Below are 26,872 nucleotides of genomic sequence, written 5' to 3' on the forward strand. Positions count from 1 at the left end.
GAGTTATCAGGAACAATTAACTGGCTGATTTAAGTCATGTGTACTGTCTCAATCAGTCAGACGTCACAGTGCGCCTCAGAATCCCTAGCTTGTTGCGAGAAAGATAGAAAACTTGTGTTTTCAAACCAAAAAAGAAATGCTCTATAGACCAGAAAATTCCAGAGCCCTGCTTTTTCAAAGTAATTGAACAACATATACTGTATGTGCCTCAGTAGTATTGCATGGCCTCATCCCATTGTTCACAACTGATTTATCGGAACAAAAGGCCTGTGTTGGCTAAAATGAAGGCCCAGATCCGTCTCATGGGAAATGTCTTGATTTACATTTTTTATTGTATTACTAGTTTGTTAACAATGGTTTCATTGGTCAGTTGGTTGGTCACAAGGCTGGCAAGCCATCATCTCTGTGTCCTTTAGAGGTGTTAAACATTTAAATTAAATTGGGATCGTTAACATCTAGAACATTTTGTTTTTTGGTGGGGTTTTACACAAAATGTAAATCAGAGTGCAGGGAGGTACTGTGAGACCCAAACCGTTGCTGGCAGCAGCACAGGCCCCCAACAACAGACATTAGACAGGCTTTTCACACAAAAAATGTGTGAGTGAGAAAATCACAGTGCTGATTACAGAAATGATTGCAGTTCAAATGCAGCCATTGTCATTGGTAGAGGATGTCGGCTTCAATGTCCTGATGGCATATCTAGAACCAGACTGCAAGATGCTATGTCGAAAAAAACTGTGACGGCCCGGATGGAGAAGTCCTCTTCTGGCTGTGCCGGGTGGAGATTATAACAGTACATGGCCAAGATGTTCAAACGTTCATAGATGACCTGCAAGGTCAAATAATAATAATCACAGTGGTTGTAGAGGGTGCAACAGGTCAGCACATCAGGAGTAAACGTCAGTTGGCTTTTCATAGCCGATCATTCAGAGTTAGAGACAGCAGGTGTGGTAGAGACAGAGAGTTGAAAACAGCAGGTCTGCGATAAGGTAGCGCACATCCGGTGAACAGGTCAGGGTTCCATAGCCACAGGCAGATGTTGTGTTGAAACTGGAGCAGCAGCACGACCAGGTGGACTGGGGACAGCAAGGAGTCATCAGGCCAGGTAGTCCTGAGGCATGGTCCTTAGGCTCAGGTCCACTGAGAGAAGAGAAAGAAAGAGAGAGCGAAAGAAAGAGAGAGAGAATTAGAGGAAGCATACTTAAATTCACACAGGACACCGGATAAGACAGGGGAAATACTCCAGATATAACAGACTGACTCTAGCCCCCCGACACATAAACTATTGCAGCATAATTACTGGAGGCTGAGACAGGAGGGGTACCATGAACTGACTGACCACTTAGAACATGGAGGAGAGGCACACAGAAGAGAACGTAAAAACGGCATTAACTACTATCGTTGCTGAGTGGGAGGGGGACAGCAGTAAGGTGAGCGCCATCTGGTAGGCAGCCAGGACTGCGGTAGATTTGAACTGCATCGCCCCCTAGTGGTCATATGCATGACTATATCTGAATTGTCAATTCACATGTAATTAACGATTAAACGATAAAATAATTCTGTTTAAACGTTGAGAAAATGTGTACATTTGTCACTCAGCTCTCTCCCATCTAACCAGCTAGAATTCACAGGAATATTAGATACAGATTTAGTTCACTCTAACACAGGTCCTTGAATTTCTTGGTCGCCTAAGAGAAAAAAGATATGATTTTTGACTCTCAACATTTATTTATTTTACAGTGGTCTAATTCAATCACTTTATTCAATATGAAAACAATCTGATTGGCATCCTACTTTTAGTTTGACGATGACGACAAAGAATAGATTAAAGGACATGCTAAGCTGCTTGGATCTCATTTCTAAGTACAACTGCACATTTACATTTTACATTTTAGTCATTTAGCAGACGCTCTTATCCAGAGCGACTTACAGTAGAGTGCATACATTTTATTAAATTTTTACATACTGAGACAAGGATATCCCTACCGGCCAAGAGCAGACGCTCTTATCCAGAGCGACTTACAGTAGAGTGCATACATTTTTATTCCTTTTTTTTTCTTTTTTTTGCACCAGGGCAGTCATTGATTCACATGCCGCTGTATAAACGTCAAAGCCAGGTAAAGGCAGTTTGGACAGCCTCACACACACCAACATTTATCTGTCTAAATGATCACGAGTCCCATCAGGTCAGCTCTTCTCACTCTCAACTTTCTGTTCCCGTAATGTCGTTCACCAAGCCAAGCCTACTCACAACCTATTTAGGTTGCGCTGCTTTTCTTATTACGGTATTTTGGTATTTTATTAGGATCCCCATTAGCTGTTGTAAAAGCAGCAGTTACTCTTCCTGGGATCCACACAAAATATGAAACATGGCATACTACAGAACATTAATAGACAACAACAGCTCAAGGACAGAACTACATAAAACATGTTTTTTAAAAGGCACATGTAGCCTACATATCAATACATACACACAAACTATCTAGGTCAAATAGGGGAGAGACGTTGTGCCGTGAGGTGTTGCTTTATCTGTTTTTTGGGGACTGTGAAAAGACCCCTTCTGGCATGTCTGGTGGGGTAAGTGTGTGTGTCAGAGCTGTGTGTAAGTTGACTATGCAAACAATTTGGGATTTTCAACACATTAATGTTTCTTATAAAAAGAAGAAGTGATGCAGTCAGTCTCTCCTCAACTCTTAGCCAAGAGAGACTGGCATGCATAGTATTTATATCAACCCTCTGATTACAATGAAGAGCAAGCCGTGCCGCTCTGTTTTGGGCGAGCTGCAGCTTAACTAGGTCTTTCCTTGCGGCACTTGACCACACGACTGGACAATAATCAAGATAAGACAAAACTAGAGCCTGCAGGACTTGCTTTGTGGAGTGTGGTGTCAAAAAAGCAGAGCATCTCTTTATTACGGATAGACCTCTCCCCATCTTTACAACCATTGCATCTATATGTTTTGCAAATTCAAAAAGGCACTCGCACATCTGAGCAATCTTATTTGCAGGTGCATGGCATCAATTGAACAAGATGAAGGAAAAGGAAACCGCACACTGCTCTTGATAGTATCACCGATATTTAATAAGCTTACGTATCGGCCTTCGTCAGAGCTTTAAAAAAAAAAAAAAAAGCTCTGAAGAAGGCCGATACGTAAGCTTATTAAATATCGGTGATACTATCAAGAGCAGTGTGCGGTTTCCTTTTCCTTCATCTATATGTTTTGACCATGACAGTTTATAATCTAAGGTAATGCCAAGTAATTTAGTCTACTCAACTTGTTCAACAGCCATACCATTCATTACCAGATTCAGCTGAGGTCTTGAACTTAGGGAATGATTTGTACCAAATACAATGCTCTAAGTTTTGGAGATGTTCAGGAACAGTTTACTACTGGCCATCCATTCCAAAACAGACTGCAACTCTTTGTTAAGGGTTTCAGTGATTTCATTAGTTGTGGTTGCTGATGTGTACATCAGCATACACGGACACACGTGCTTTGTTTAATGCCAGTAGCAGGTCAATGGTAAAAATAGAAAAGAATAGAGGGCCTAGAGAGCTGCCCTGCAGTACACCACACTTTACATGTTTGACATTAGAGAAGCTTCTATTTAAGAAAACCCTTTGAGTTCTATTTGATAGATAGCTCTGAATCCACGATATGGCAGAGGTCGAAAAGCCATAACACAAGTTTTTTCAACAACAGGTTATGGTCAATAATATCAAAGGCTGCACTGAAATCTAACAGTACAGCTCCCACAAATTTCTTATTATCAATTTCTTTCAACCAATCATCAGTCATTTGTGTCAGTACAATACATTTTGAGTGCCCTTCTCTATAAGCATGCTGAAAGTCTGTTAATTTGTTTACAGAGAAATAGTATTGTATTTGGCCAAACAATTCTTTCCTATAGTTTGCTAAGTGCTGGTAGCAAGCTTATAGGTCTGCTATTAGAAAGAGTAAAGGCCGCTTTACCACTCTTGGGTAGCGGAATTACTTTGGCTTTCCTCCAGGCCTGAGGACAAACACGTTCTTCTAGGCTCAGATAAAAGATATGACATATATAAGAGTGGCTATAGAGTCAGCTACAATCCTCAGTAGCTTTCCATTGAAGTTGTCAATGCCAGGAAGTTGGTCATTATTGTTCGTTAACAATCAGTTTGTTGGTTGAAAACAGTGGAGGCTGCTGCTGTTGCTCCATATGGAAACCACATCGTTGATGTGTTTGATACCATTCCATAGACTCCAATCCACCCAATATTATGAACTGTCCTCCCCTCAGCAGCCTTCACTGGTTGAAAACACTATAGGCTAATGTGTCACACAGCTCAACCGTCTTCATGTCTACTGGGGGAGCCAGGTCAGGGAGGGCAACGGTTACTGACTGACTATTTAGTCTGGTGTCCTCAGTACCCTCAGTCTGCCAGGCTGCTCTGCTACCACAGGAACCCCAGCCTCCAGCAGGTAGTAAACCCTCTACCCTCCCTCTCTCCCAAAACCACTGTCCCTGTCCCTGCACTGCCATGGACCAATGGGTAAATGGAACATTAGAACCATAAGCGTTGTGCAAAACGATCCCTATTTCACAGTTTACTGTCTGTGAGGTTCACGGAGGACCGTTGGCAGAGAGAGATAGATGGGAGAGAGAAAGGGGGTGAGAAAGAGAGAGTGTGAGAGAAAAAGAGACAGAGAGGAGGGAGAGGAAAGAGAGGGAGAGGGGGGGAAGTAACCTCAGCGTGATGTAAAGTAACCAGTGACTGTGATTGTTGGGAAGAGGCCTGGGGTGTTCATGTGTGTTCATGTGGTATGCGCGTGTGAGGAGGGGGGCATGCATGTGTGTAGACATGAGTGAAGAGGGACTGGGGCATATCACACAATGCAACTGCTGGTGAGATGCTTTACGTAACAATAGTATTCATCAATAAGACAGAGATGCCATTGTGCTTTTTGTCAGGACTTACATAATCTATTTATTGCCAGAGCCAGGCCTGTTCAGTGGCAGGAGAGATGGAGCAGTGGCATACAAGGTAGGCATGGTAACCCTCGGCCTGGGGGAGCTGCTGCATACTCTCGGAACAACTAGTATGCAGAGTTTATCATATCTAAAACAACACACCTCTTCAGGTGTATTTTTGAATTTGAAAATCATACTCCTGTACACCTGTATTTCTACTTGATTACTTATGTTTATTTCAACACATGTCAAGCTGGCTGTTGTCAGAAACCTTTGGACAATGGACAGTACAGTATGTTTGCTCTACTTTGAACACCTAACATGATCCCTCTTCAAATACAAAACATGAACACACACCTGTTCACCTCATTTTTAAACCATTGGTAGTTAACAAAAACCATACTCATCACACACTCCGCTCTGAAAACATAATGACCTGAGAACAACATTACTTCTCTGTCTAGCAACTCTATCATCACTAAACATGACACTAGCACAAAACAGCACCTGCCTGTTCCTCAATTCTTAAATTGTCTGGCTTGGCTTTCATTGTCTCGCTCTACAATCTGTATGTGCCTCTCGATTAATTCTATTTAATTCAGCCCAGCCCATTGGATAAATGTCACGCCCTGACCTTAGAGATCCTTTTTATGTCTCTATTTTGGTTTGGTCAGGGCGTGAGTTGGGGTGGGCATTCTATGTTTTGTGTTTCTATGATTTTCTATTTCTATGTTTTGGCCGGGTATGGTTCTCAATCAGGGACAGCTGTCTATCGTTGTCTCTGATTGAGAACCATACTTAGGTAGCTCTTTTTTCCACCTGTGTTTGTGGGAAGTTGACTTTGTTTAGGGCACATAGCCTTTGAGCTTCACGGTTTGTTTGTAGTGTTTATGGTTTTGTTCGGCGTCTTGTTTAATAAAGGAACATGTACGCTCACCAGGCTGCACCTTGGTCCTCTTTTGTCGACAGCCGTGACAATAAAGGAAGGCTAGCAGACTGACACCATTGCAACCTCTTTCATAGTCCTATTTTATTTATTAATTGTAAGGAAAAGATAATGTCCATACTACATGTGAAAAAGAGTGGTGATGTGTGGATAGTCCTGGTAACATATAACGTTACTGAACAAAAATATAAACACAACATGCAACAATTTGTTACAGTTCATATCAGGAAATCAGCCAATTGAAATAAATAAATTAGGTCCTAATCTATGGATTTCACATGACTGGGAATACAGATATGCGTCTGCTGGTCACAGAACATGGGCCTCACAATTGGCCTCGGGATCTCGTCACGGTATCTCTGTGCATTCAAACTGCTATTGTTAAAATGCAATTGTGTTCGTTGTCCGTAGCTTATGCCTGCCCATACCATAGGCCCACCGCCACCATGGGGCACTCTGTTCACAACGTTGTTCAAACCGCTCGCCCACACAACGCCATACACGTGGTCTGGTCTGCGGTTGTGAGGCCAGCTGGACGTACTACCAAATTCTCTAAAACAACGTTGGAGGCAGCTTATGGTAGAGAAATTAACATAAAATTCTCTGGCAACAGCTCTGGTGGACATCCTTGCAGTCAGCATGCCAATTGCAAGCTCCCTCAAAACTTGACACATCTGTGGCATTGTGTTGTGTGACAAAACTGCACATTTTAGAGTGGCCTTTTATTTTCCCCTGCACAAGGTACACCTGTGTAATGATCATGCTGTTTAATCAGCTTCTTGAAATGCCACACCTGTCAGGTGGATTATCTTGGCAAAGGAGAAATGCTCACTAACAGGGATGTAAACACATTTGTGCATATGGAACATTTTTGGGATCTTTTATTTCAGCTCATGAAACATGGGACCAACACTTCACACACTGTGTTTTTATTTTTGTTCAGTGTATATCCACAGTACATTAGGACATGGGACACAAATAACACAATTGCTTCAAGAACATCATACATAACATTTTCGATTTCCATTTGAACACCTACACATGCTGATGCAATGTCATGCATGTGTGGGTTTTACACAATTTGCACATAATGTACATTTTAACTAATTGTTCATGCAGGTAATAAAGACCTGTGCATGCATTCTGTCCGTTAACCAGGAATCTTCTATTACCCAACCCTCTGAGGATTACCATCACCTCCCAAACTAATATGATTGACCTTTTTCTGATGGCAAATTGGTGCTTTCCACTATCATGACAGAAATAGCCCATTACACTACCGTGACAGTAGTACATCTGCTCATTTCTAATAATGATTAGATATTGTAATTGTTCGCGGCACGGTCGAATTAGAAATAGGAGGTGCGCTCAGGGAGAGGAAGCCATTTGTGTCGTGTAGTGAACGAGAGGCGAGAGAGTGACGGAGCTGGTCTCACCCTGACTATCACATTACCTCAGTGCTCACCATTAAACATGAGTCTGGCCTGGCCTCGTTCCACGGCACCTTCTGCGCTCCCTCTCCCTCCTCTCGCGTACTCTTAAAAGGGACACGCCCTCACTACGTCACACAACTCCATTATTCTCCACATCACAACTACTGTCCTTGATTCAGTGAACTGGTGAAGTGTGCTCCGGGTAACCAGGTTTAAAGTGCATCCAGTTATACGGTTTCAAAAGGTACGGTTTCATTTGGACACAAAAAGGGTGGGGTATTGTAGTTGACTGAAATAATATTTGTGAAGTGATACTAACCCCATATGCCCCCCTCTCACTTAGCACGTGCCTTACGAGAAAGAGTGCAAGCAGTTCTGTAGTTCCGTAAGCAGAGGAGGCACTCCACTGTGCCCATTATACCTGACTTTCTGCGTGTTCAGAGTGGAAGGCCTGGCGACCGACCTCGTGCCTTATCTTGCCCCTGGTGTTTGTGCTTCCACACTAACATAATGCATACATTGTCATGCCATCAAGTCAGTGGCCTACATGTAGAATTAACTGGTCAACTGAACAATCGAAACAAGCCAAAATGTAGCGACAGGGAGTAAAGTGATAGTTGAACTGATCAAAATAATTTGCCCATTGGTGTATTTCAGCTTTGATCATTTAGCTCAGTTGCATGTTTGCCTTTAAATGCTTGCAAAAGTGTAATGTTAACACCAAAAGACAAATACCACGCTCGTTCGCCATTCAACTAATACCTAAACCGTCAATCTATCTAATCTAACTGAACAAATAAACCCACCATTAAGTGTACGACAGTCTGTACATTCAGAGAGGGAAATGGGTAATATCATACACAAGAGCCTGCGGTAAATGTGGGGATATTGTTGCGTAATCATGAAGAAATACACATCCCACCACCTCCTCAGCAATTATCTAAAGAAGCATTACCTCTGAGGCAGTATGGCAATGCTGAAGAACGCTGAAATTGCACATTGAAATGAGCTCATGCGCCGTTCGTTGTAATAACTCCTTTTATGGCCTCTGAAAATCAGTGATGTGCAGCTTTCTAACTGGTTTGGCTGGCTCCGCCATTTTGAGAGCTTGGGCAATCAGGTGCCTGAAACAGAAGAACAATACTGTCTTTCCTGTTTGCGTTGTGTGGTGCTTCTGCTGTTTCAGACAGTCCTCCTAGTCTTTCCAAGAGTGGACCTCACTAACTTTGGGGAATGCTCTCTCTGTCTCCCTCTCGGTCTCTCCCTCTCAGTCTCTCCCTCGCCGTCTGTCTGTCTCTCTCTCTGTGTGTGACAGGTCTGAAGAGGGTAGTCTGGCCAACAAAACTAGGCCACAGCGTGATTTCACATTTGTTACACAACCAATAGCATACGGTCTGTCCTGTCACAATGTGCATCTATTTATCAGTCCCAGAGTCCGAGCTCATAATGCAGCCCATTCACTGTAATATACAGTCAGGTCCAAAATGATTGGCACCCCTTGGTTCTGATTAGCAAAAAAGACTGCATAAAATAAATAATACAAATACTGAGCATACACTGAGTGTACAAAACATTAGGAACACCTGCTCTTTCCATGACCTAGACTGACTAGGTGAATCTTTGAGAATGCCTTGATCCCTTATTGATGTCACTTTAATCAGTGTAGATGAAGGGGAGGAGACCGGTTAAAGAAGGATTTTAAAGCCTTGAGACAATTGAGACATGGATTTTATATGAGTGCCATTCAGAGGGTGAATGGGCAAGACAAAATATTTAAGCGGGGTATGTGTGTCAAGAACTGCAACGCTGCTGGGTTTTCACGCTCAACAGTTTCCTGTGTGTATCAAGAATGGTCTATCATCCAAAGGACATTCAGCCAACTTGACACAACTGTGGAAAACATTAGGAACTGTTTCCTAATATTAAGTTGCACCCCATTTTGTCCTCGGAACAGCCTCAATTCGTCGTGGCATGGACTCTACAAAGTGTTGAAAGCATTCCACAGGGATGCTGGCCCATGTTGACTCCAATGCTTCCCACAGTTGTGTCAAATTGGCTGGATAGCCTTTGGGTGGTGGACCATTCTTGATACTCACGGGAAACTGTTGAGTGTGAAAAACCTAGCAGCATTGCAGTCCTGGACTCACTCAAACCGGTGTGCCTGGCACCTACAACCATATCCCATTCAAAGGCACTTACATCTTTTGTCTTTCCCATTCACCCTCTGAATGGCACACACACACAATCCATGTCTCAATTGTCTCAAGGCTTAAAAATCCTTACTTAACATGTCTCCTCCCCTTCATCTACACTGAGTGAAGTGGATTTAATAAGTGACATCAATAAGGGATCATAGCTTTCAACTGGTCAGGCTATGTCATGGAAAGAGCAAATGTTCCTAGTGTTTTGTTCACTCAGTGTCGTTATTATTTATTTGATACAGTATTTTTTTGCTCATCTTTATCAAGGGTGCCAATCATTTTGGGCCAGACTACCTGCAGTATTCCAGCACATAAAATGCAGTGTATTCACACGGTGATTATATGATGTAAGAACATTTTAATCATCCAGAAAAATCCACATGGTGCAAAATGTTTTCAGCATTTTTGTAGACAGTATTTTTGTAAGGCAATCTGTTTGTTTTCTGCTTGATATCCAAAGCTGCAAAAAAAAAATCCGGACTGTTTTGAACCATACACCTGCAGGATCACAAATTGGAGGTTGAGGCAGAGATCAGGCTTTGCAGTGGAATGAAAGAGTGAGAGGCACCTGTCGGCTTGAGGCAGTTATTTTCCACTGTGATAGTAAATAAACAGCACACATGACATCAGCTTGCAGAGCCTTAGGTAGACAGGAGAGCGGGAGAGTCCAGGGGCGAAGTGAGGGGAGAGCGGCTAGGGGGAGATTCATTCATCTTGCATGTGTTTCCGTTTCACACCCTGGATATCTTTTGGGTTTGCTTTAGTGTGTGTGGATGCGTGTGTGTGTGGATGCGTGTTTGTGTGTATATGTGTGTGTGTGTGTTTTCTTGTGTATGACTCAGCTCTGACTAGGTCTATGGTAACACAGGGCTGCAGATGGAGATAGATAGGAGAAACGCCTGTTAGAAAGAAACAGTAAAGAGGAAGTGAGCACTGAGAGGGACAGTATGGCGACACAGCTGAGGATCCGAGATACAGGTCTGGGCTTTGACCAAGAGAACGAGTGCTGTGTGCTCCACATGCATTGCAGTGGAAATACACTGTCAGTTTTGGGGGTATGATATTTTGTGTTGCTTGTGTGTGTCTCTCTCTACATGTTTGTTTGAGTGTGTATTTTAGTATCTGCATTTTGTGTGTTTTGTGTTTTGTGAGACGTAAATGAAGCAGCTCCGCTCCACTTCTCGGTTTCCTCTCGGGCTCCTATGCTCTGATTCATCAGGACTGTGTTCATTGATCATGTCTCTCCTCTCCCTCTTATGTTGGCAGAAACGGGGGCCTTCAGTTTCCTGAGACGCACCACTGCGAGGAGGAAACGGAGCAGAATATAGCCCAGAGAGGAGGCAGACAAGGCGTGAAGGACTGCCCTGGATGACTGCTGTCACCAAGATAGGGAGTGGTGACGTGAGAGCCATGAGGGAGGAGAGCGAGGGGGATTTGCTGCACCTACACATCATCCCCGAACACTGTCTTCACTAACACCTCCATCTCCATTCCTGCTCTGTAAGTTTCCTCAGGGGGTGACCCCTGATATGACCCCCAGCACCCGTGGAATTAGGCAGTCCAGCCCAAGCCCCAGTTCCAGGCTCTGTGTGGGCATCCCACCATGTCCTGGTAGAGCTCTGTGCCAACGTCAGTCCCAAATCCTGGGATGAACCCACAGAGGACCAACGCACAGCCTCTAGATCACGAGGAGAATGAAATATTCCTGAGTCATTCCTGCTCTATGGTTCTTGTTTCTCTTTGTTTGCTCTGACTGGAAGGTGTCTCTCTTGCTTCCCATCAAGCCCCTGCAACTTTGAAGATTCAAACGTAATCCTATTCCTGCTCTGACATCCATCCCTCTCTTCGTTAGTCTCTTATCTCTGTTCCTTTTGATCTTCCAGATTATTTTAGTTTGACCCCGGACACACCGCTTTTGCCACCCGGCACGTTCTCCTCTGTGATCACCACGTTTTCCTCGGTGTTCACCGCGTGGCAGACGACCATGGGTTGCCGGCAGAGTTCGGAGGAGAAGGAGGCGGCGCGGCGCTCCCGGCGGATCGACCGCCACCTGCGCTCGGAGAGCCAGCGGCAGCGGCGTGAGATCAAGCTCCTTCTGCTGGGCACCAGCAACTCTGGCAAGAGCACCATCGTCAAGCAGATGAAGATCATCCACAGCGGAGGCTTTAATCTGGATGCCTGCAAGGAGTACAAGCCCCTCATCCTTTACAACGCCATCGACTCGCTCACACGCATCATCCGTGCCCTGGCCACGCTCAAGATCGACTTCCACAACCCCGACCGCGCCTATGACGCCGTGCAGCTCTTCGCCCTAACCGGGCCGGCCGAGAGCAAAGGGGAGATCACAGAGGAGCTGCAGGGAGTCATGAAGCGCCTGTGGGCCGACTCAGGCGTGCAGGAGTGCTTCTGCCGCTCCAACGAGTACCACCTGGAGGATAACACTGCCTACTATCTGAACGACCTGGACCGCATCTCCTCCAACGAGTTCATCCCCACCGTGGAGGACATCCTGTGCTCCCGCGACATGACTACGGGCATCGTGGAGAACAAGTTCACCTTCAAGGAGCTCACCTTCAAGATGGTGGACGTGGGGGGGCAGCGCTCGGAGAGGAAGAAGTGGATTCATTGCTTCGAGGGCGTGACCGCCATCATTTTCTGTGTGGAGCTAAGCGGCTATGACCTCAAGCTATACGAGGACAACCAGACGGTAAGGGAAGCCAATGGGCAACACATGCAACATTTGCCATTACACAACCAGCCAGTTCCTGTCCACACTCTGTCATCACACCCTTGGGGCCTGCTGTTAGATATGGCACTGTGGTGTTCTCCTTTTCACACTTCTCAGGGTGCATTACATCTAGGGCCACTACTCATTTCTGCAGAGTTTAATAGACAACATGTGACTTAAAATGGCAGGGGCCCAAGTTGACCTCTAGCATGTGTCCTCAGAATGTTGGAGTTAAAAACAGGTAAATGATCAAGTAACAAACCCTAACTAACCCTTCAAAGAGGAATATACTGTATATCTGACATTCTGTGTGGATATGATAGCTTTACCCCGTGAAAGCATGAAAAGGGAAGACTGTATTCCTAGATAGAGGGCTAAAAGTTTTTCTTTATTTTTAGTTGTATTTATTTGCACAAAAAAGGGCTACCTTTTGTGAGAAGCATTAGGAGCAGATTACACATGCAAGAGCACGAGCCTGATTTTATCTCTGCTGCGTCAACACTACTCTATACCGCTCTTTACAACCTTCTGCATCTAAGGATGAGTCGGACCACAGAGTGAAGGAAAAGCAGCCAACAATCGCTCAGCATATGTGGTAACTCCTTCAAGACTGTTGGAAAAGCATTCCAGGTGAAGCTGGTTGAGAGAATGACAAGCGTGTGCAAAGCTGTCATCAAGGCAAAGGGTGGCTATTTCAAGAATCACTTTTCTGGTGACTACATAATTCCATGTGTTATTTCATAGTTTTGATGTCGTCACTATTATTCTACAATGTAGAAAATAGTAAAAATAAAGAAAAACCCTTGAATGAGTAGATGTTCTAAAACTTTTGACCGGTAGTGTATACTCTACCTTCCTGTGGCCTGATAATTCACATATAACATAAATAAGACAAGATGTATTACGCAGTCGCTGATTTAGTACATGAAATCAATTAGTTTACATTTTAGTCATCTTATCCAGAGCGACTCACAGGCTCAATTGCCTTGATCAAGGGCAGATTTTTCACCCACTCTGCCCCGGGATTCAAACCAGCGTCCTTTCAGTTACTGGCCCAACGCTCTTAACCGCAAAGCTACCGGCTGCCCTTTTTAGCGGGTTATAAATACCTTCTTGAGAGGATAATGCAGTTAGGTGTTAATTGAGTTCATAGTGTAAGGTGTGAGGGTGTACCTGTGAGAATTAGCAGCTTGCGATGGCACTGTTTAGCAGTAGGACGTCACAGGTACAGGAACAATTGACTGAGAGGGGGGTGAAGAGAGAGAAGGAGAGGAAGTGAGGAATGGAGAAGGAGAAAAGGGGATTGTTTAGAGGAAATCAGAGGCCCCACCCTTTTCCTCCCCTTGTCTGTCTATGAGGCTTATTTCTGAACTCTGGGTGTGGTTGGCAGGCACGGCTGATTTGGGCCCTTATTAGTGAAATGTCTGTTGGAACAGTTTCCACAGCTTTCCGCATTATTGCAAGAGGCTTTTTCAACCCAAAGTGGTATGAAGGTTTGAGGGATGACCATGAATAATATGAATACTATTTCATTGTTAATTAGATGCTATGTAATAGGCCTACACAGTGGCCTACACAGTGGCCTACACAGTGGCCTACACAGTGGCCTACACAGTGGCCTAGTGCTCCAATCAGCGTCATGAAGTATTCTGTTTAAAGAAACATTTGGTTCTGGTGCAAACTAAGTTCTGGTGTATTTCAAGCCTTCAAGCACATACTATGTTAGAAATGACAAAAACAGCTCTAGAAGTATTAGTGTCTGACTCAATGTAGTATTATGTCTCAATGTGTCTCATATATCCTCAGAGGAAGATGAGAATGCATCTGAAGACAGGGAGACAGGCAGAGAGGCAGGGAGTCAGAGAGGGAAACAGAGAGGCAGGGAGTCAGAGAGGGAATCAGAGAGGCAGAGAGGCAGGGAGTCAGAGATGGAATCAGGGATTCAGAGAGGGAATCAGAGAGGCATGGAGTCAGAGAGGGAATCAGAGAGGCAGGGAGTCAGAGAGGGAGTCAGAGAGGAATCAGAGAGGCAGGGAGTCAGAGAGGGAATCAGAGAGGCAGGGAGTCAGAGAGGGAATCAGAGAGGCAGGGAGTCAGAGAGGGAGTCAGAGAGGAATCAGAGAGGCAGGGAGTCAGAGAGGGAATCAGAGAGGCAGGGAGTCAGAAAGGGAATCAGAGAGGCATGGAGTCAGAAAGGGAATCAGAGAGGCATGGAGTCAGATAGGGAATCAGAGAGGCAGGGAGTCAGAGAGGAATCAGAGAGGCAGGGAGTCAGAGATGGAATCAGAGAGGCAGGGAGTCAGAGAGGAATCAGAGAGGCAGGGAGGGAGACATGGAGAAAGGGGCTGTGGTGAGCCTCTGAATTAGATTACTCAATGAGCTCTCAACTTGATGCCGCTCAGTCTCAAATGGAGCTCTCTCTCTCTCCTCTCTCTCTCTCTCGACTCTCATGCATGACAACAGAAAGGGGAGGGATCAGAGAGGGCCTGAATAATTTAGTCTTAAACATGAATATATTTTAGGTACTCTTTTTTGTGTGTATCTTTGATGGACTGTCTGAGACAAGAAGAGACACCTGAGGCCCTGACACTATCTCTAGGCAGTTTACTGATTCCATTTTTTTGTTGTCAGTGTACGTGTATGTTTTATGGTTTAGGTTTTGGGACTGTTACTAATCAAAAGAGATGGGTTGAGGTTGAAAGACCATGGCAAATAGAATGGGACTGATAATTACTTTCACAGACATTTTAAATTAAGTATTCAGATATGTTTTATTTTAAAAGTAGTTGAATATTGGAATGTACTTGGAAAGTATTGGCATGTATTTGAAAATGCTCAAATACACTCCCATTCATTTAATCCAGGTATTTGAAAATACTTCCAAAGAGTAGGCTATTTTATATAACAAATAATCAAATACACATGTATTTGAAACCCGGACTGATTAGGTGAGCGATAGGGAAAGAGAGGGACACAAAGGAGCAAGATACAGCTTCCTAGAGAGTGTAGCACAACTGCGAGAAGAGTGCTGAGGTTTCTCCACTGAGAAAAAGCTCTGGATCTACAATTACTTAATTAATGGAGCTCGTACGGCCCTATAGTACAACCTCCATAACTCACTAACCACAGTCATCATTCAACCATGCTCTATAACAAAATGGACCCAGTTGCAATGGTGGCCTTAAACTGCAATATTTCACATCTGTTTTAACATTCGCAATTGGCTGATGTTAAATGTAAAAAATACAGGAGGCTAGGGGAACACATGATGACCTCAGATTATGATATACTAACATGGAATAGAAGGCTGAATGACATCGCCACCTGAGAAACCAGCAGGAAATGAATGTGCAGAATCAAGAGTACTGTAACTAAAGAACTAGGAAAAGAGACTCGGCTCTCTCTTATTCCATCACATGGAGTGTAGTACTGGATCACTGGTAGGACATGCTACACAGGGTTTTTAGAGAGGATGGCTGTCTTTGCGGGGAAAAATTAAAGTCTTGCAATTCTTTCCCCACCCACCCATTCCCTGATGCATTTTTCCTGTCCCATCCCTGTCTTCATAATGAATTGGTTGCCATGGCTTCAGTTGCCTAGTAACAGACCAGTCAAATGCTCCTAATAATCCTGGGCTGTTGACAGTGAGCTGTGATTTAGGGAGGGTGTGTGTGCGCTGCAACCACATGTGTGTGTTCTGCCTGCGTGCGTGTGTGTACTGTAAACAAATACATGTTTGTATGCGGTAGTGTGTACTGTGTGTATGTGAGGAGAAAACAAAGTACAAGGGCTTTCTGGTTGGAGTGGTGTACAGTGGACATACATTTCACAGAGCTGCTACAGTGACATGTGATTGCACTCTAAGCCCCATAGACATAGTAGAGGTGTTAAATTAAAGTGTCCAGTGACTCCAGAGGATCCAAAATAGGACCACACTTCTACACTTCTAAAATCTCCTAAGGAGCGTAAGCATACTTTCTCACGCTGTTAATATGAAAGTCATAATTGAAAAAGTTAAGCTAATACAATTTCATGTTAATGAATGGGGAATTGTGTCTAATTGGAAACTGGGTTTCACAGCAGATAGGATGACAGAGTAGGACCATTCTTGGGTTAGCTACTGAAACACTCACCAACTATGAGGTGTTTAAACAGAATTTAAGATCCGAATTTAAGATCTCAATAATGCTCTTGTGGCAACGAGCAGGTGTCCACATACTTTTGGTCATGCAGTGTATGTTATGAATTGTAGCTAGGTGTTAGGGGTAAGGGGTTAGGGTTAAGTCTTGGAGTTAGGTTAAAGGGTTAAAGTTAGGGTTAGGGAAGGGTTAGCTAACATATTAAGTGGTTGCACAGTAGCTAAAAAGTAGTAAGTAGTTGAAAAATTGCTAATTAGCAAAAATGCTAAAGTTGTCCGTGATGAGATTTGAACTCACAACATTTGGGTTGCTAGACATTTGCGTTATACGACCACCCATCCACCCCGACCAACCACTGCCTTAACTAACCACATGTCTTATGTTACCATACCAAACAACACATCATACTAATTTGGGTGTCTTGAATTTACATTTGCTATGTTAAGTCTAGTCTATGAGACCAGGCTGCCGTGAGAGTAAAGCATAAATCATAGTCCACAGACACTGAGACGCGACAGTCCGGCGTCCCATTGTGACATAGCACTCAGACCACCATCGAATGTGCACCTTGCAGTAAACCAACGCGACTCTGGAACGCGTACTCTATTAATTTGAATGTGTTGACAGTTGGAGAAATTGCTTGAGCTGCGCTGAGAATTCGAAAAGTTTGAAAGCCAGCAGTACAATATTCTAGAACACTGGTGTGTGTAAGCATACACATTTTGGACTATGATAGACACTTTAGAGTCCTTGAGGAATGTATACATTGTAAATCACAATTGTTATGGTATGGGGGTGTATTGGGGAAATCAATCACAGTAAAATGTTGAATCCATTCAAATTAATCATGGAAGCTTCTTGAATTGAATTTATCCTGGAATTAAATGTTGTTTATAGGCTGCACATTTAATTGAATCTTGCAGAGCCCAGAGCTTTTGATTGAATGAGGCTGCAGTGAGCAGCAGCACAGCGTACAGACACAGAGAGAGGAGAGAGGGATGGGGTGGAGTAACAAGCGCTAAAGACAGCTACAGAGCATCGGGTGAAAAAACGTGAGGTAATGCTAGCTCAAAATATTCAGGTAGCATTACAAAACAGGGAAAGAGCGATAAACTACCTTGATTAATAAAAGTGTAGTGTGTATAGAGATACCTTTTTTTGAGGCTCTGGCAATTATAATGAAAAATAATAATGGAAAACGTTGTGTATGATATTCTTGAGGCAATTGTATTATTTGTGTCCCATGTCTTAATGTACAGTGGATATACAGTACCAGTCAAATGTTTGGACACACCTACTCATTCAAGGGTTTTTCTTTATAAAGGGTGGCTACTTTGAAGAATCTAAAATCTATTTTGATTTGTTTAACACTTTTTTGGTTACTACATGATTCTATATGTGTTATTTCATAGTTTTGATGTCTTCACTATTATTCTACAATGTAGAAAATAGTTTAAAAATAAAGAAATACCCTTGAATGAGTAGGTGTGTCCAGACTTTAGACTTTTGAAATATAAACTCAACATGTAAAGTGTTGGTCCTATGTTCCATGAGCTGAAATAAAAGATCCCAGACAGTTTCCATACGCACAAAAAGCATATTTCTCTCAAATTGTTTACATCCCCGTTTTTGAGCATTTCTCATTTGACAAGATAATCCATCCACCTGATAGGTGTGACATATCAAGAAGTTGATTAAACGGCATGATCCTTACACAGGTGCACCTTGTGCTGGGAACAATAAAAGGCCACTCTAAAAAGTGCAGTTTTGTCACACAACACAATGCCACAGATGTCTCAAGTTTTTAGGGAATCCTTAGATTAGGGCCTAATGAATTTATTTCAATTGATTGATTTCCTTATATGTACTGTAACTCAGTAAAATCATTGAAATTGTTGCATGTTGAGTTTATATGTTTCTTCAGTATATAAGGTAGTGCCAATCGAATCGAACCTTAATTGAATTATGTAGGGGTGGCTCCTCACTCACTCCAGAGATTTGTATTTACTTGAAACAAAGCATTAACCTCCTCATTAATACTTCATCTTAATTAAGGCCTGTGTGTGCTCAGGGAGAGGGGGGGGGGGGGGCTCTGCCTATAGGCCACGGGGAGGGATGGTGTGTTCAGGGTCTAGGGGAGGGGAAGCGTCCTGCTGTGTGCTGCTACCCTAGTATCTACTCTGCTTTCCCCTCTTCCCTCCTCTCTCCCTCTGTAACTCTAACGATGACGGAGTGAACAGGTAAGGAGGGTAGAGAGTCCCAAAGCACAGTGGGTGTGCTGCTGCCTTCCTCTCCACGCAGCAGGGTTCTGGTGTAGACACCATGAGAACAAATGGAGGGGGAGCCTCTGGCTCTGACCTTATTTAGTGTACACTGCTTAGGGTCCTAAGCTCAGTCCCTAAGGATGCCTACTTATGCCAGAGAAAAGAGGCTTGCGTCTCGCGCCACAGCACCGGATTCATAACAAGTCTGTATGTTCAGATGATTGGTTCATAGAACTTATATAGAACATAGAATTTACAGTATACAAATGAGTTCATTTGCCTAGTCCCTTGTTTAACATTGCAAAACACTACATATTGTATGCAACAACAAATAAGTGTGGATGGTTTATAGTTCAAGTAAATGAGACAAGAGACTTTATACGCTACAACCCTCTTGTTGTTAAACTATGTTTAATTGCACTTGCCCACCTATCGCTCTCTCTCCTTCTATCGCTCTCTCTTTCTCTCTCTCTCTGAGCATATCTTGTGATGTGCTCAGAGCACCATGATGTTTTGTGTAACCTTTTAAACAGCCGCCCAGTCTTCAAACTGAACTCCTCACTCAGTCACAAGCTACTGGATTCACACCACATGCCTGCAGCCTCCCATATCTCTTTCTCTTACACACACACACACACACACACACACACACACACACACACACACACACACACACACACACACACACACACACACACACACACACACACACACACACACACACACACACTTGCAGTATGTCTAGTGTTAGTCATTTTAGTACCGGGGACTTTTAATGGGATATGAAATCTATCAGGCCACAGATTTTTGTTAATCTCATAGATATTGTACATCTTGGGAAAAGCCTCATGCATGACAGAGCTCTACTTGCTGCATCTGTACTGATGTCAGTCAGACTGTTCTTTTCACATTTGGCTTCACCAACTGCCCAGCACTCCCTTGTGCTCAAACTATGATTCACTGCATGACCAACAACTGTTTCCTTGTTCTTCTTTGATATATAACAACTCCTCTCCCCAGTAATATGTGAATATATATTTCAGTATGCCAGTGATTTAGGGAGCTGTTAACTCTTTACACGCATGGGAATACTACTGTATACTACTGTATATGCATAGGGCTAAATTGAAATGTTTCTTACAGAAGAAATATGAAAACATATGCATAACCATGGTAGCAATTGAAAGGGAACAGTTTGTAGATTATGGGGAAATGATTAGACCAAAGGTGAGGACACAACAGTTGACCTGACACAAGACTGAATGTGTACAGGTTTGGATAGATTTTAGCCATGTTTTCAATTTAAATGTAAAAGTACAATAATCAGTGCAGCTTCTCAAGTCCATGGGCGTTGCATTCCAGTATATTGTAGCTCTAACAGAGAAGGCCGATTGACCGGTTTTACTGTGTCGAAAAGGGACAACGCAATCTCCTCTAGTTACTGCCCTTGTTATCCTGGAGGTGCTTTCATTGAGCATGATATGCCGGCATAGGGGTGGAGGGGCAAGACCATGCAGGATCTTAAAGACAAGGCTTGCATCTACATTCTGCTTAAAGCTATCTAGACTAAATAAATTATGTTTGTAAATGATATGACAATGGTGGTAACTGTTTGGTTTGTTATCAAACATCTTAAGTGTTTGTTTGTAAAGTGATTCAATTGGTTTCAGGATAGTAACTCCTGCTTGTGACCAGCATGTGAGGCAACATCTCAGATGTGAGAGGATCATAGCATGCATATATAGTTTGGCGGCCTCCAGAGGAAGGAAAGGTCTTGACCGTGTTAACCACCTTCATAAAACTTCATAAAAATGACATGGGTTTGAGTGAGAGGACTAACTGAGGTCTCCAAGTGGCCACACTCCTCTCCAAAGTGTGCACAGTTCCTGAGTTATTTCAATGCACTTGTATGACTCAAAGAAGAGTCTTCAACTATAAGGTGCTTTTTTGAGCTCTCCTAGCTGTGCCATTGAGGAACTAGAGCAAGCACACTTGTAGTTGTTTTGTTTGGAACACAGATCTGCATCCCCGTCATCACACAATTACTGTTGTTGTTTACACAATCCAAAAACGGCCCAATATTAATTATCAATCTGGGTCAGGTGAGCATAATTTGAAAGCTTGTTCTACTGCCAACATGACGAGATAAATTCTAAAATACGATCTTACAGTGTTAGGCTTTCACAAGGCAATTCAGAGAAACAGAACGTAATTGTGATGCGCATAGAAAGGAGTCATGAGTGCATTCAGGCGTACGTTCCGAGACAAATTTTCTTCAAAACAGACAAACATAGGCTCATTGTGTTCAGAACAACCCAGGCTATGACACCATGTCATGTTGTAACTGTATATCAAACAAAGTGATCATAAACATTGACACTGTATATGACATTAGTTTCATGATATGGAAATGTCAAGTGCACATTTGGACTCATGGCTGTTTGGCTTGCTTGTATGACTGCGATCTGGACTCAGGGGTAGACATAACATAGTAAACGAAAATCCAGCACACTCAAATTGGTATGATATGTTACGTTTGGTATGGTATGTATTAAATTTGTGGATGTGCATCATCCATTTGGTATGATATGTTACAAATTCCAATTCGTATGATAGAGTATGTTACGAATTGCAACTCGTACAGTATTTACGAATTTACAATACGCAAATGATATGCTATGAATTCCAAATTATTGTGGCTAAAGTTAGCTAGATGGCTAACACTAACGTTAGCTAGGTGGCTAACGCTAACGTTAGCTAGGCTAGGGGTTAGGGTTGGGGGTAAGGTTAGAGTTGAGTTTAGGAGTTAGGTTGAAGGGAAGGGTTAGCTAACATGCTAAGTAGTTTAAGGTAGCTAAAAAGTAGTAAGTAGTTGTAAGGTTACAAATGAGCTAAAATGCTGAAGCTGTCTGTAATGAGAATGGAACACGCAACCTTTGGGTTGTTAGACGTTCGTGTTTTTCTCCTTAAGTTAAATTCTGTCTTATGTAGCCATACCAAACATAACATATCATACTAATTTTAGTGTCCCGGATATTTGTTTATGTCTAATCTGAGACTAGCCTGTATGTATGTATGACATCAAAGCAGTATTTATTATATTCCTTAACGTCTCAATAATTTACAGCATTTCCCTCACTCAGATGACAAAAATGTTCAAAAGTTGCTCAATTAGCAGGAGTGATGGGGCAACTTGTCTCGTGTGGTGCTCATGTTCAGAACGGCTGTCAGTCAAAATCCTACAGCGCTGTGAAGCGCAGAGCCCGAGCTCTGACGTGATTTATAGCATTTTACTGTACAGCCACTGCATTCCAATTTAGGCAATTATCAGCGCCCACATCTGCCATTTTCAACACGTATATGGGTACAAGTGTAAAGGGCTACAGTCCTCTTTGGTTTTGCAATTTGTATTTCATGTGTTTTAGAGGTTTGAAACACAAACCTTCGCAACAAATTGCATTTTTGGGAGCATGTGATCTTGACAGTTATGACTGTGGCCCTCATGGCTACACATTTTAACAGAACTGGCTCCCATTCATGAATTTGGAAAGCATCCTAGGAGGAAAATAAAATGTATCCTAGGGGTTTGGATAATACACAGCTGACATCTCCGAGGCAGCACAAACAAATGGGTCTTGGTCTGGTAGCAGAACACTAAGAACCACAAGATTGTATATTGCTTAATTTAATATGCCTCCAAAAACAGAATCTTGCAATCATAGAAAGAAAACAGACAGAGAAGTTGTGCTTTGGGCAAAGCCAATGTAAGGCAGGCTATGCTTTTGCTCCCATGGCTAAAGCTCAAAGGTAGAGTAAATATGTCATGCCTGGGATGGGCTTAAGAGATGTACTCAACCTATCAAGTTTATTCTGTCGCTTAGTCCATCTGTCCACACTGAGGATTGTTCCTGTTCATGGTTATGTTCAGTGTAAAATACCATGAAAATTCCCTGAAACGTAATACCGTTGATTTGAAATACATTTCATACTCATTTCACCCATTTGTCTTACGTCAGAGAGGGCAAGGCTATCTGTACATCTGTACATCATCTGACCTCAAAAACAAGACTTTGATGTGTTTTTTAACTGTGCACAGTTCCAGTAACTCATTTAGTGCTCATCATGTGGGCAGTAACAGTTCTTTACTCATGCTAAGCTTGAAGTGAGAGAGAAGACCTGCTCTGTTTTTTTCCAGGATGAGAGTTCAAGTGCAGGTCTTTGACCAAGTCTCCAGTCCATGTTTACACAACATATAAACCACACCTTTGGCTGCTCGAGTGGAGATCTGAACAACTGCCACAAATATTTTAAATCTACACTACAGGGTCAAATCGTGTTCTCATTTTCAATGACTTTTTGGAAGATTTAGCAGTTACAACAAATCATATTCACAATCACTAAAAATGACTAATTTATAACCATCTTCAGCTTTGGCCCAACATCAGCCTCTTTCTCTTACATGTCAATAGGCTGTGTCACACGTGAGGGAACAACAATTTTCTCATGATTGCCTCTTCTCTCTCCCTTTCCATCCCTTCTCTCTACAGAGTCGTATGGCAGAGAGCCTGCGTCTGTTTGACTCCATCTGCAACAACAACTGGTTCACCAACACCTCACTCATCCTCTTCCTCAACAAGAAGGACCTGTTGGCCGAGAAGATCAAGCGCATCCCTCTGACTGTGTGCTTCGCCGACTACAGAGGTCAGAACACCTACGAGGAAGCGGCAGTCTACGTGCAGCGGCAGTTCGAGGACCTCAACCGCAACAAGGAGACCAAGGAGATTTACTCGCACTTCACCTGCGCCACAGACACCAGCAACATCCAGTTTGTGTTCGACGCCGTCACGGACGTGATCATCCAGAACAATCTCAAGTACATTGGGCTGTGCTAGGACTGGGGATAGGGTGGGGAGGGGAGAGAGGGCTGCATGGCAGCAGTAGACCTATTCGCTACCAGGCCCATTACACACAAAGCCTGTCTGTCAGTCTCTTTGAGGAAGTGTAGGAAAGAGAGAACCTGCAAGGTGGAGCGAGGGGGTTGGGATTGTCAGGGACGGCTATAGGATCAACTGATCTGCTTGAAATATTAGAGTTGAGGGTCAAAGGTCAAGATGGGATTTACCCAAGGTCAGCATAAATGTGTTTGCACTGAATATATGAGTATGTAGAGACACACACACACACACACACACACACATGCTTATGTTTGCTCACACACAAGGACTTGGGATCAACTGTCAAGCACTTGTTTGGCGTGAAAACAATGGAAACTGAAGACAGCTACCCCTACTCTGCCAAACCTGGTATTGAGCAGGAGTTCTTGACTGGCAGTTTCAGAGTTACGTTTGTCATTTTAGGTTGTTTTATTTGCCTCAGTCAATTAATGATGCTTTGCGAAAATCAATAAATTCCTGTGGATTTTCCCCTAAAAAGCTGGACAGCGGGTTTACCTGGCAAGGTATAGGGAGATGGTGAGTCACAGGTGTCCTGGGAAAATAGTTGGAGGACATGACTTATGTCACAGGGTTTCTATCCAAAGGAGAAAACTGCCACAGTTGAAAGCTGAAGTAAAGGGTATTTTCTACACACACTGTATCTCATTTATTGAGGGCTAAATGGCTCTTTAAGGTTATCTGTTTGTCCCTCTTCATTATATTTTCATTTTTTTTTGTTTAAAAAAAAATGTTTGTCAAACCTGCCCCTTAGAGCAGGTCTCTGACCTACCAGGAGAGTGTTACACTCCATAGAGTGGATGGTGTTCTCTAAGATCATTCCAGTTTCCAGCAACAAAGACATCAAAAACAGTGCCAATTTTAGTGTAAATAAAAACAGATCCCATCAATAATGTTGGTTTTATTGACAGAAACATTAAAACATGCATGATTTTGTTAATTGGGATATTGATCATTTTTTATTTTGGATTTGTTTTCTGTTATTTTAGGTTTAACTAATATATTCCCTAAAATATATATACAAGTCAAACACTGTGTACGATTGTACAGCTGTTGTCTAAGAGGAATTTATTGAAAAGAGTACTATAACTAGAGATGAGATGATGATGATGATGACAATGATGAAGATGGTGACGATGATGACGCCAATGACAAGCTCATTACAAACCCAGCATGAGATGATAGAGTGGGTCGGGGAGGGTTAAAGGGAAAAAAGTTTGAAGACTGCAAAAAATATGAATGCGAAAAAACAAACGCTTCAGTTTAATCCTCCTTGCGCTATCTACATGGTAATTGTTATACAGTGGGTATGATGTGTAAATATACTGTAAGGTTCACTCTGTTAAAACAATAAATAAAAGGTTGAGTTGGAATACTGTAAGTGAGAGAGAATGTGAGAGAGAGAGAATGTGTGAGAGAGAGAGAATGTGAAAGAGAGAGATAATGTGAAAGAGAGAGAGAAAGCCCTGCTCTACTTCTCTCCTCCAACCCTCACCTTTTCAGCAGAGGAAACAACTCAGCTAAGGGCTTCAGGCTTGACAGGATGTTCACTTCAACAAAAAACAACCAATTTAGCCAAACAATAAAAATAATAATAAATAAAATGAATTATGCAAATTCTGGTTGTGCAGAGAATGTGTTTTTGGGTGGTGGTCATGGGTAGGATGGGAGTAGACAGGGAAATACAGTACACACTACTATGTTTCAGATCTTTATGAGAACAGGCTCTACACCATGCGGATGAAGCACTGGTATTATGTTTTGCTGTCTCTTATGCCTTTAATTCTAATCTAACACCACACCCACCAACAAAAATATATATTTTCGAAATTTTGAGTAGGACATCCGGTTCCTAAGCCATCTCTCTCTCTCTCTCTCTCCTAAATCACCATTAAAAGAGCTTGTTCTTATCTGAACCACCATGCTACATGGTGGGGAGGGACAAATAACTAACACACAATTAGAGTAGGCAATTAAATTACGAGTAAATTGATTTAAGTGATAAATTGTTGCAGCAGAGATTTGACAGGGTGGCAGAGGCGGTTGGGATAGCCACAAATTCAACTCAGAGCACAAACCCTGATTGACCCCCTTCCTACTGCTAATGTTTCCACGGGTCATTGTTTGGCCATCCACAGCGCCTGCTTCTTATGGTTGGTTTACAGTCTGTCTATCGACATGTCTGTAGACAATTGTCGTAGCGACATCCTGAACATTCCATTGTCGTCCGACATCAAACTTGTCATTGTTATTATGAATGGCCAGTTTAACGACACGTCTGTAGACAAGTGTCGCTGGTCAAAACAAAGTTTAATTTATACTCCGGTGGAATGTCTGTAGATTGTCGCTGTGACTGTCAGCTTCCTTGCCGCACAGACATGAAAAAAGTCTCTGCGACTGTCGCAACGTCCATTGTCGTGGTTACCGGACTGCCACAGTTCTAAAATTATCAGATAGAATGAGCTACTTTTATTTCGTCACACTGTGGCAGTAAGAGATTTTCTGTAAGCTCGCCATTACCTTGCAAATAATAATGTTGTTGGGTTTACTTTCTTGTAATAATGAATAAAAAGATGCTAAAGTTAAGACATTGTCAGCTACCCCTGGTCATTATTTGAACTGGCTAGCCAGCTAGCTAACTAGTATTTAACGAACCAAAACATTGTTTAAAAATTGCTTTTAGTTGCCTGGCTTGCTGATTGGTTGACATTTACCAAATTCATTTTTAAAACAGATGGGTTTATTGGTGTTAAAATAGAGAAAGTATGCTATCTGGAGCACCTGGCTGCTTATACTTTTTCATAACGTTCATAAGTTTGGTGTCGGACGACAATAGAATGTTCATGATGTCGCTACGACAATTGTCTACATGTCGAGAGACGGACTGTAAACCAGCCATTTAACTTTTTTCATGTCAGTGCTACAATGAAACTGACAGTTGCAGTTGATTATATGTTCAGGAGCCTTATGGCTTGGGGGTAGAAGATGTTTAGAAGCCTCTTGACCTAGACTTGGCGTTCCGGTACCACTTGCCGTGCGATAGCAGAGAAAACAGTCTATGACTAGGGTGGCTAGAGTCTTTGACCATTTTTAGGGCCTTCCTCTGACACCGCCTGGTATAGAGGTCCTGGATGGCAGGAAGCTTGGCCCCAGTCATGTACTGGGCCTTATGCACTACTCTCTGTAGTGTCTTGCGGTCGGAGGCCGAGCAGTTGCCATACCAGGCAGTGATGCAACCAGTCAGGATGCTCTCGAT

General features: G+C 42.8%; 1 protein-coding gene and 1 long non-coding RNA gene across 5 annotated transcripts in view; one reads left to right on the forward strand and one right to left on the reverse strand.

Moving 5' to 3' along the window:
* Nucleotides 1-26,202, forward strand: part of gnaz (guanine nucleotide binding protein (G protein), alpha z polypeptide) — a 40,346-nt gene extending 14,144 nt beyond the window's left edge. Inside the window, exons 1-4 of one of the 4 annotated variants that reach the window (XM_071350450.1) lie at nt 10,258-10,588; nt 10,800-11,033; nt 11,417-12,240; nt 23,212-26,202. In XM_071350450.1, the coding sequence (XP_071206551.1) occupies nt 11,518-12,240; nt 23,212-23,556 (1,068 nt within the window). In that variant the 5' untranslated portion in view covers nt 10,258-10,588; nt 10,800-11,033; nt 11,417-11,517 and the 3' untranslated portion in view covers nt 23,557-26,202. Of the gene's footprint in view, nt 1-10,257; nt 10,589-10,799; nt 12,241-23,211 lie in introns of those variants that run through there. The other 3 variants (XM_071350447.1, XM_071350448.1, XM_071350446.1) reach the window with 3 other exon arrangements.
* On the reverse strand, nt 311-13,834 carry LOC139543913 (uncharacterized). Its single transcript, XR_011668769.1, has 2 exons — nt 13,435-13,834; nt 311-1,140 (listed from the first exon to the last, which is right to left on the reverse strand). It is a non-coding gene; the product is annotated as an uncharacterized lncRNA (long non-coding RNA).
* Nucleotides 26,203-26,872: the final 670 nt, after the last annotated feature.

Source organism: Salvelinus alpinus, chromosome 18 (genome assembly GCF_045679555.1).
Source record: "Salvelinus alpinus chromosome 18, SLU_Salpinus.1, whole genome shotgun sequence".
NCBI lineage: Eukaryota > Metazoa > Chordata > Actinopteri > Salmoniformes > Salmonidae > Salvelinus > Salvelinus alpinus.